The sequence below is a fragment of the Lissotriton vulgaris genome, chromosome 9 (assembly GCF_964263255.1).
Source record: "Lissotriton vulgaris chromosome 9, aLisVul1.2, whole genome shotgun sequence".
Lineage (NCBI taxonomy): Eukaryota > Metazoa > Chordata > Amphibia > Caudata > Salamandridae > Lissotriton > Lissotriton vulgaris.
In genome coordinates, this window is record NC_141697.1 from 19,415,426 (window position 1) to 19,426,406 (window position 10,981).

At 55.1% G+C, this 10,981-nt stretch overlaps 1 protein-coding gene across 1 annotated transcript; it reads left to right on the forward strand.

Moving 5' to 3' along the window:
- Nucleotides 1–3,207: 3,207 nt before the first annotated feature.
- Nucleotides 3,208–10,755, forward strand: NFKBIA (NFKB inhibitor alpha). Its single transcript, XM_086936930.1, has 6 exons — nucleotides 3,208–3,730; nucleotides 6,426–6,534; nucleotides 7,296–7,506; nucleotides 8,095–8,183; nucleotides 9,258–9,518; nucleotides 10,443–10,755. Exons 1-6 carry the CDS (start codon nucleotides 3,498–3,500, stop codon nucleotides 10,488–10,490), a joined length of 951 nt encoding a protein of 316 aa, XP_086793056.1. The 5' UTR covers nucleotides 3,208–3,497; the 3' UTR covers nucleotides 10,491–10,755.
- The last annotated feature ends 226 nt before the right edge of the window (nucleotides 10,756–10,981 follow it).

Genomic DNA, 10,981 nt, shown 5'->3' on the forward strand with positions numbered 1-10,981 from the left:
TACAATTCAAAACTAACGGAGTGCTGGAAATAATTTTTTCGTGTGAAATATATATATATATATATATCTTATGTCAGATAAATAAATATACACTCCTAGTGTTTGTGTGTGTGTGTGTGTGTGTATCTATAGATATATAGATATACACACATCTAAAACAAACATTCACATAGATGTGTTTATGTATTTATGTGTACAAGCAAAAACCGTGACAGCTCAGATATAAGGAGTGCGGCTGAAGGCTTTAGTCCTACTTCTATGTCTGGCCTGTGCCGGTTTGGGCTTCTCAAACTCCGGTCCCCCTGCTCACAAGATGGGACTGGCCACTGTGACCCGGTGCCCTCTGTGTTCAGCTGTGGGGTGGGGGCTCACAGAAGTGATGGAGTGATGGAGGGGGGACAGCTGGTTGGTTTAGGAGGAACTTAAACGTGAAGTATTTAAAGATCTTTTCGGGCAGACAGAGCTGATTCATTCTGTGTCACGGTTCATGGTCTCAGCCGCGGGGCTCTCAGGATCGGGAAAAGTCCCTAATATTCCGGCCTCTGCCTGTGGTCTGCGCCGGGAACCCGAAAGTACCATTAACACTGTATGCTGGGGGGGGGGGGGGCGGCACGGGAGGGGGTGGGGGGGTAAAGGCGCCCAGACTATGGAAGTGTAAACTTTGCCCAAAGATCTGTGAGGCACACAGGGGCTTGAAACAAGTCAAATGCTTTGTAGGCGCTATGTGATTTATAAAGGATGGACGGGTGGGTGGGTGGACGGATGGATGGATTAATGGATGGCTGGATGGACTTTCGGACGGACGGACGGATGAACAGAAGGATGGTTGGTTGGCTGGACGGACGGCTGGATGGGTGGGTGGATGGATGAATGGTAGGGAGAATGAATGGATGGATGAACGGATGGATGGATGATGGATGTGTGGATGGATGGATGGATGGATGGATGGAAGGGTGGATGGATGGATGGATGGATGGATGGATGGATGGATGGTAGTGTGGGTGGATGGATGGATGGATGTGTGGATGGATGGATGGATGAATGGATGGATGGAAGTGTGGGTGGATGGATGGATGGATGAAAGGATGGATGGATGGGTGGATGGATGGATGGATGGATGGATGGATGGATGGATGGATGGATGGATGGTAGATGGATGGATGGATGGATGGATGGATGGATGGATGGATGGATGGATGGATGGATGGATGGATGGATGGATGGTAGGGTGGATGGTAGGGTGGATGGATGGATGGATGGATGGATGGATGGATGGATGGATGGATGGATGGATGGATGGATGGATGGATGGATGGATGGTAGGATGGATGGTAGGATGGTAGGGTGGATGGATGGATGGATGCATGGATGGATGGATGGATGGATGGATGGATGGATGGATGGATGGATGGTAGGATGGTAGGGTGGATGGATGGATGGATGGATGGATGGATGGATGGATGGATGGATGGATGGATGGATGGATGGATGGATGGATGGATTGATGGATGGGTAGCAGAAATATTCAGAAAAGAATCAAATGGGAAATACACAAATATGTGGAGTAGATATAAGTGACAGCTGTAGGTAAAACCCAGTGCAGCGGTGCCAGCATCATCAGGGCCCTGGCTGTGCCCATTGGATGTGGGCAGGCACAGTGTATGCACCTGGGGCTCTCGGTGCCCTTTGGATGTGGCCATCGTGTCTGCACCTGGGACTGTCTGTGCCCGCTGGCTGTGGGCACAGTGTTTACACTGAGGACTCTCTGCCCTCTGGCTATGGGCATAGTGTCTACACCAGGGACTGTCTGTGCCCACTGACTCTGGGCACCGTGTCTGCACCTGGGGCTCTCAGTGCCCTTTGGATGTGGCCACAGTGGGTGCTCTGGGGGCTGTCTGTGCCCTCTGCCTGTGGGCACAGTGTCTGCACCTGGGACTGTCTGTGCCCTCTGGCTGTGGGCACAGTGTTTACACTGAGGACTCTCTGCCCTCTGGCTATGGGCACAGTGTCTGCACCGAGGGCTCTCTGGCCTCTGGCTACACCTGAGACTCTCTGTGCCCCATGCCTGTGGGCACAGTGTCTGCACCAGGGACTGTCTGTGCCCTCTGGCTGTGGGCACAGTGTCTGCACCAGGGACTGTCTGTGCCCTCTGGCTGTGGGCACAGTGTCTGCACCGGGGACTGTCTGTGCCCTCTGGCTATGGGCACAGTGTCTGCACCGAGGGCTCTCTGGCCTCTGGCTGCACCTGAGACTCTCTGTGCCCCATGCCTGTGGGCACAGTGTCTGCACCAGGGACTGTCTGTGCCCTCTGGCTGTGGGCACAGTGTCTGCACCAGGGACTGTCTGTGCCCTCTGGCTGTGGGCACAGTGTCTGCACCGGGGACTGTTTGTGCCCTCTAGCTCTGGGCACAGTGTCTGCACCAGGGACTGTCTGTGCCCACTGACTCTGGGCACCGTGTCTGCACCAGGGGCTCTCAGTTCCCATCTGATTGTGGGCACCGTGTCTGCACCGGAGGGAGAGGTTGGCTCTCAGTGCACCCTTGAGTGGGCACAGTTTCTGCACCGAGGGCTCTCAGTGCCCTCCGGCTGCGGGCACAGTGTCTGCACCTGTGGCTCTCAGTGCCCTCTGGCTGTGGCTGGGCACAGTGTCTGCATCGAGGGCTCCCGGTGCCCTCTACCTGTGGGTGCAGTTTCTGCACCGGGGGCTATCAGGGCACCGTGTCTGCACCGGAGGGAGAGGGGGGCTCTCGGTGCACCCTTGAGTGGGCACAGTGTCTGCAACAGAGTCTCTCAGTGCCCTCTGGCTGCGGGCACAGTGTCTGCAACAGGGTCTCTCTCTGCCCTCTCTGGCTGTGGGCACAGTGTCTGCATCAAGGGCACTCAGGGCACCGTGTCTCTGCACCGGAGGGAGGTGGGGGCAGTCAGTGCCCCCGGGGCATGGGCACATGCTGGAATTCCAAGAATCTCCCCAGTTGGCTCGGTGTGAACAGAGAGGACTTTCCCAGCCCTGGCGCGGGTGGAATTCCCAGGGTCAGGGGAGCTGCGGTGCTCTTTCTGTCAGACAGGTTTGTTCTTCCTCTCCAGCTCGCTGCGGCTCGGATGGGAAATTCCCAGCGTTGTGCACTGAACAGACAAACAGACTGGGCCCCGCCCCGGGCCTGCCCCGTGCGGGGGAGGTACATAAGGGGGCCGAGGAGGCTGGGCACTCAGTCGACTCACGGAGAGCAGTGGAGAGAGCTTGAGAGGACGCAGCGCCTGGCACAGCAGAGGACGCAGCGCCTGGCACAGCAGAGGACACAGCGCCTGGCACAGCAGAGGACAGGGCGCAGCGCCTAGCACAGCAGCGGCCGCAGGACCCAGGCGGCACTATAAGGACCCTCTCCTTGGCACCATTGTATCTTCTCAGGGCGCATAGAGGACCCGCTTCTTGGCACCCCTTGAACCTTCAGCAGGACCCCATTGGAGCTCCCCTCACCCTCGGCCCTCCCGTGCCAGCCATGTCTGCGGAGCTGGAGGTGCCCAGAGGGCACTGGGCCATGCCCCCCCGCGGGCAGGACCCCAAGAAGGAGCCGGGCCTGGAGGAGCGCCTCGACAGCGGCCTCGACTCCATGAAGGAGGACGCGTACGAGCAGATGGTGCAGGAGCTGCAGGAGATCCGGCTGCAGCCGGGGCCCCCCACCCCCTCCCCGGCCGAGCCCTGGCGGGGGCAGCGCACCGACGACGGAGACACGTGAGTCTGCCACCCTGACCTGGGCACGGGAGGGACGGGCTGGGTGGGGAGAGGGTAGGAGGGGTGGTAAGATGCTGCCAGGGGTGGTAAGGGGCTGCCAGGGGTGGTAAGGGGCTGCCAGGGGTGGTAAGGGGCTGCCAGGGGTGGGAAGGGGCTGCCAGGGGTGGTAAGGGGCTGTCAGGGGTGGTAAGAGGCTGCCCGGGGTGGTAAGAGGCTGCCAGGGGTGGTAAGAGGCTGCCAGGGGTGGTAAGGGGCTGCCAGGGGTGGTAAGAGGCTGAACAGGGGTGGTAAGAGGCTGCCAGGGGTGGTAAGAGGCTGCCAGGGGTGGTATAGGGGCTGCCAGGGTCTAGGGGTAGTAAGGAGCTGCCTAGGGGTAGAATGAGCCTAGATGTATTCTTTAACGTAGAACTGATTCTGTAACTAAAAAGAGTTCTGTCATGTCGCGACAGATCGCATCGAGCTGATGTACTTTTAATGCATGTCGGTGGTTGGAGTGGGGTGCATCCCCCCCTTCCCCGCCCCCGAATGAATTGTGAAATATTTTTAGAAGCGTAAACAGAAAAGTCCCCTTTAAGAAGTAGCGCCAAAGGTTACCTAATGGTGCTTTTCGGGGGGCGTGGCCTGCGCAGGGGGTGGAGAGTACAGACTGTTCCTTCTCAAGCAGGGGGCGGGGCCTGGGAAGTCCCTGGAACCCTGCCAGCTGTGAGCAGCTGCTGGAAACACCCTGAAAACCCCGGCTTACACAAGGACGGACTTCCCCGTGCCTCATGCCTTCCTCAGCCCTTCTCTTCCCCCCCCCCCTCCCCCCCTCCTCCCAAGGGCTGACCCTCGCCTCTTCCTTCTGGGCTCACTGCTCACCCTCTTCCTCCCGTGCCCCCCTCGAGCGCCCACCCTCACCCCTCGGGCTTCTCAGCCCAACCTAGTGTGCACCCCTACATTTCTGGTCTCATCAGCCCCCCTCCCCCCCTTTACTAGCGCCCACCCTCACCCCTCGGGCTTCTCAGCTCTACCTAGTGTCCACCCTCATCTTTCTAGAACCATCACCCCCTTTCCTAGCGCCCACCCTCACCCCTTCCTTCTGAGCTTTTCTTCTCAGCTCTACCTAGTGTTGACCCTCACCTCTTCCTGGACTCACCAGCTCCCCCCCAACCCCCCCCCCCCATCATTACTTCATCCTTCGCTCCTCATCCGGGTTTATTTAAGTGATACGTGCTCGAGGGTTTGCCCTGTTTATAGCACTTGTGCTCAGGGGTTTGCACTGTTTATAGCACTTGTGCTCAGGGGGTTCCACTATTTATAGCACTTGTGCTCAGGGGTTTGCACTATTTATAGCACTTGTGCTCAGGGGTTTGCACTGTTTATAGCACTTGTGCTCAGGGGTTTGCACTGTTTATAGCACTTGTGCTCAGGGGGTTCCACTATTTAGAGCACTTGTGCTCAGGGGTTTGCACTGTTTATAGCACTTGTGCTCAGGGGTTTGCACTATTTATAGCACTTGTGCTCAGGGGGTTCCACTATTTATAGCACTTGTGCTCAGGTGTTTGCACTGTTTATAGCACTTGTGCTCAGGTGTTTGCACTGTTTATAGCACTTGTGTTCAGGGGGTTGCGCTATTTATAGCACTTGTGCTCAGGTGTTTGCACTGTTTATAGCACTTGTGCTCAGGGGTTTGCGCTATTTATAGCACTTGTGCTCAGGTGTTTGCACTGTTTATAGCACTTGTGCTCAGGGGTTTGCGCTATTTATAGCACTTGTGCTCAGGTGTTTGCACTGTATATATCACTTGTGTTCAGGGGTTTGCGCTATTTATAGCACTTGTGCTCAGGGGTTTGCACTATTTATAGCACTTGTGCTCAGGTGTTTGCACTGTATATATCACTTGTGTTCAGGGGTTTGCGCTATTTATAGCACTTGTGCTCAGGGGTTTGCACTATTTATAGCACTTGTGCTCAGGGGGTTCCACTATTTATAGCACTTGTGCTCAGGTGTTTGCACTGTTTATAGCACTTGTGCTCAGGTGTTTGCACTGTTTATAGCACTTGTGTTCAGGGGGTTGCGCTATTTATAGCACTTGTGCTCAGGTGTTTGCACTGTTTATAGCACTTGTGCTCAGGGGTTTGCGCTATTTATAGCACTTGTGCTCAGGTGTTTGCACTGTATATATCACTTGTGTTCAGGGGTTTGCGCTATTTATAGCACTTGTGCTCAGGGGTTTGCACTATTTATATCACTTGTGCTCAGGTGTTTGCACTATTTATAGCACTTGTGCTCAGGTGTTTGCACTGTTTATAGCACTTGTGCTCAGGGGTTTGCGCTATTTATAGCACTTGTGCTCAGGTGTTTGCACTGTATATATCACTTGTGCTCAGGTGTTTACACTATTTATAGCACTTGTGCTCAGGTGTTTGCACTGTTTATAGCACTTGTGCTCAGGGGTTTGCGCTATTTATAGCACTTGTGCTCAGGTGTTTGCACTGTATATATCACTTGTGTTCAGGGGTTTGCGCTATTTATAGCACTTGTGTTCAGGGGTTTGCACTGTTTATAGCACTTGTGCTCAGGGGGTTCCACTATTTATAGCACTTGTGCTCAGGTGTTTGCACTGTTTATAGCACTTGTGCTCAGGGGTTTGCACTGTTTATAGCACTGTCTGTCCCTACGACCCTCCTCTGACCTTTGCCCTTTGCACCCTCAGGTTCCTCCATCTCGCCATCATCCACGCAGCCGAGGAGCAGGCGCTGAGGGCCGTGCAGCTGACCGGCTCGGACCCCGGCTTCCTCAACTCCCAGAACCACCTCAAACAGGTGAGCAGAGTCCTCGTGCAAGTGGTGAAAAGAGTAGTGACTAGTGAGCTCCAGTGGAGCGTGAACGAGCGCGCCACGTGCAGGGAAGAGCAGAGAATAGCACACGCCAGGGCCACGTACAATCAGCGCTCACATAGGGTCATCCATCTGACGAACGAACGAGCTGGTCATGTCTGGTGAATAGTGCACCATGGGCTGTCTTCAACAGTACACGTCACATAAATTAGACTCGCGAAGGACAAAAGTGCACATCAACAATACACGAAAGGCAGAAGTTAGTGCACGAGTCCCTTCTAGTGAACAGAGGACATCCAATAAATAACACGCGCAGGGCAATAGTGCATATGATGAACACACATGGAAGGCAGCGGTGCACAAGAGTCCCTTCTAGTGAACAGAGCACACCCAATACATAACACGCGCAGGGTAATAGTGCATATGATGAACACACATGGAAGGCAGCAGTGCACACGAGTCCCTTCTAGTGAACAGAGCACACCCAATACATAACACGCGCAGGGTAATAGTGCATATGATGAACACACATGGAAGGCAGCAGTGCACACGAGTCCCTTCTAGTGAACAGAGCACATCCAATAAATAACACGCGCAGGGTAATAGTGCATATGATGAACACACATGGAAGGCAGTAGTGCACGAGTCCCAGGTCAGCGCAGGGCGCCTAGACTGCAGAGCGCGCTGCAGCCATGCGTATAGCGCCTAGCACAGGGACTCACCTCTGCCCCCTCTGTGCTTTGCAGACCCCGCTCCACCTGGCGGTGATCACGGAGCAGCCGCAGATCACACAGGCGCTGCTGAAGGCCAGCTGTGACCCCGAGATCCGGGACTTCCAGGGGAACACGGCGCTGCACCTGGCCTGTGAGAGGGGCTCCCTGCGGGCCGTGGGGCTGCTGACCCAGCACTGCCGGCGGCCGCAGCTTCAGGCGCTGCTGCAGACCGTCAACTACAGCGGTAAGTGGGCCCAGGGTCACACATGGTTTGGGCTGGTGGTGCAGTGAATGTGGGCCTTGGTGTGGGGGGGCTGGTGGTGCAGTGAATGTGGGCCTTGGTGTGGGGGGGCTGGTGGTGCAGTGAATGTGGGCCTTGGTGTGGGGGGGGCTGGTGGTGCAGTGAATGTGGGCCTTGGTGTGGGGGGGGGGGGCTGGTGGTGCAGTGAATGTGGGCCTTGGTGTGGGGGGGGGGCTGGTGGTGCAGTGAATGTGGGCCTTGGTGTGGGGGGGGGGGGCTGGTGGTGCAGTGAATGTGGGCCTTGGTGGGGGGGGGGCTGGTGGTGCAGTGAATGTGGGCCTTGGTGTGGGGGGGGGGCTGGTGGTGCAGTGAATGTGGGCCTTGGTGTGGGGGGGGCTGGTGGTGCAGTGAATGTGGGCCTTGGTGTGGGGGGGGGGGGGCTGGTGGTGCAGTGAATGTGGGCCTTGGTGTGGGGGGGCTGGTGGTGCAGTGAATGTGGGCCTCGGTGTGGGGGGGATGGGCTGATGTCTCCTGCGTGTGCTCGTCTGGGGTTCGACACGTTCTTGATGTCTCGCGCTTCTTCCCCCACAGGACGCACGTGCCTGCACGTGGCCGCCTTGCACGGATTCCTTGCTATCGTGGAACAGCTGGTGGCGCTGGGGGCGGACATCAATGCTCCGGTGAGTGCGCGCTCCGAGCGCTGCCTGGGGGGCTTCTGGGGGCGGCTCTGGATGTAAACACCGGGGGCTTGTACACTGGGGGCGGATTTACAAGCCCCTTGCGCCACTTTTGCGTCACTTTTTCCATGTTACAACTGACGCAAAGATGGCGCAAGAGGCGTAAGGCAGCGCAGCGAGTCGCCTGTCAGGGCAGCTTACGCCGAGGTCAAGAGCAGGAGTATTTTTGCAATGGGTGCATTGTTGCCCTCTGCGCCTCCGGTTCAGCACACTTTGCTGCCCAGCGCCTCGTAGGCTCTCTTGCACCGCGGCGCACAGGTGCCTGCGTCTCCGTTCATTGCAGGCACCTTCCTGCATATAAACAATCCAGAGCGGCGCTTTCCTGTTTCTAAACCTATTTCTCCTGGTGACGGAGGCGCACAGACTTTGCGCTTCTCCGGGTTTACATCACTTTGTCATTCTGGGGCAGCGTGAAATTCCATGGGCGCTGTGTGGGAAAACCCACGGCAACGCCATGGACCCTTCCCAGATGCAGACTAAGACAGCGCAGCGATTTGCGTTGCCGAACTCATGGTTTATGAGGACACTCGAAGCCACAGGGTGCTTTGTGCTGCTTCATAAATCGAAATGAGAGTTCTGTCATGCAAGTGCCGCTTCATGTGGTGCAAAAGTGGTGCAGGGCTCTTGTAAATAAGCCCCTGGGTGTACGTCTGGTCTGCTGGGAACTGGTGCAAAATGTTGGGTTTGGTCTGGTGTACTGGGTGGGTCCATTGCACTGGGTAAGGGACTGGTGCGCTGCGCGGGTACACACCTACTGCGCTGTATGCTGCGTACGGCCCTGGTCTCATATGCTGGATATCGGCCCTGCCAGTTATCCTGGGTTTGTGCGCGGCCCTCTACACTGGGTATATACACCTAGCCCTCTTTGCTAGTACCCCTGCAGTCCAACATCCACCGGGGGCACTAACCGTGGCCGTGACAGGCCTGTCTAGCGGGACTCTGGCCATGATACTGGATATGGGTGGAACCCGCTGCGCTTTGTACTGACCTGGTTATTCCCTTGTTTCCTTGGAACAGGAACCATGCAATGGGCGGACGGCGTTGCACCTCGCTGTGGACCTGCAAAATTCGGACCTCGTGTCAGAATTGGTGCGATTGGGCGCCGACGTCAACAGCGTCACCTATCAGGGCTACTCGCCCTATCAGCTCACCTGGGGCCGGGACAACCTGGAGATCCGCTACCAGCTGCAGGGTCTGACCAAGAGTGGCCTCCACGACCTGCCCGACAGCGAAGACGACGACAGCGCCCAGTCCGACTCGGACTTCTCTGATGATGAGGTACGTGTACACTGTTGCGCGCTGCAAGAGGAACGTCTACCCATTTAGCGGCATAATAGTGGTCAGCTCTGTTAGCACTCGCCGGCACCTCTGCCTCTGCTAAGAGTAGTTCAGTTGATCACTTGGGTGTAACTACTGCACGTGGGAGTTCCTATTGTATTTACATGTCTGACAGGTGGGAATCCGAAGGGGGAGGCTTGAAAGCATCCAAGGGTAGTGTTCAGGGCTGTCTCATTCCCGTAAATGTCCACAGGAGGTTTGCAATGGAATCACCCATTCATTATAAAATGGCTGCCTTCATTGCTCCAGATTAGCCATTCTGTCCAGGCTAAAATGGCCGCCAGCAGTGTCTGAGAGACAACCACTTTCAGATTAAAATGGCCGCCAGCAGTATCGCTGAGTGGGAATCTCCTTCAGATTAAGATGGCCGCCAGCAGTATCTGAGTGGGAATCCCCTTCAGATTAAGATGGCCGCCAGCAGTATCTGAGTGGGAATCTCCTTCAGATTAGGATGGCCGCCAGCAGTGTCTCTGAGTGGGAATCCCCTTCAGATTAAGATGGCCGCCAGCAGTATCTGAGTGGGAATCCCCTTCAGATTAAGATGGCCGCCAGCAGTATCTGAGTGGGAATCCCCTTCAGATTAAGATGGCCGCCAGCAGTATCTCTAAGAGGGAATCCCCTTCAGATTAAGATGGCTGCCCCCAGTGTCTGAGAAGCAACAACTATCCCAAAAGAGTCCAGGACACTTATTTATTATTCTAACACCAATCCTGGAATATTCTAGGGAAAAGTTAAAAATTCACTCATAATTTCCCAAAAGTTTTGAAAACGAGCAATTTTGCATTCGCTGTGACCCGCGCAGAGGTTCGCGTACTTGATGACATTACGCCAGGCACTAACTTTGCTTTACTTTCTCTCTTCCAGCTGATGTACGATGACTGCACCTTCCACGGGCAGCCGCTGACGGCTTAGTGTCAAGAGGGACGCGCTGTACATTTGTGAAAAGCAGAAGATCTATTTTTTTTTATTTATGAAAAACCACAAAAAACAAAGTCTTCCACTACGTCGGACAGGGCGCAATGACCAGGCCCTTTTGTACAGACTATATGTGCTGGGGGCACGTGCCGCAACACTTGTATTTTATTGTATATAAAATGTAAATGCTGTAAATTTCTTTGTACAGATCTATTTTTTTATACGTGAGAGAGCTCTAATTTATTAAAAAAAGTTCACTTTATATCTCCTGGATTGTGTGAAACATTTTTCAGTAGTAAGATTGCTTCTGTGCACAGACTACACCTTGAGAAGACAGCCAGTCCCAGAATGCACTGGGGTCTCTCTGGGCACCAACAGCTGAGTGCTGGAATTGATGTGATGGGAAAGACTGCAAGAACCAGAATGCACTTGGGTCTGAAAAGTGCAAATGCTGCAACTGTGCTGGCTGTGCCGCCACGCCTTTCACT

Coding starts and splice junctions, on each gene's coding strand:
- NFKBIA (XM_086936930.1), top strand. CDS start 3,498: ATGTCTGCGGAGCTGGAGGTGCCCAGAGGGCACTGGGCCATGCCCCCC. Junction 3,731..6,425: donor CGCACCGACGACGGAGACAC/GTGAGTCTGCCA, acceptor TTGCACCCTCAG/GTTCCTCCATCTCGCCATCA. Junction 7,507..8,094: donor GCAGACCGTCAACTACAGCG/GTAAGTGGGCCC, acceptor CTTCCCCCACAG/GACGCACGTGCCTGCACGTG.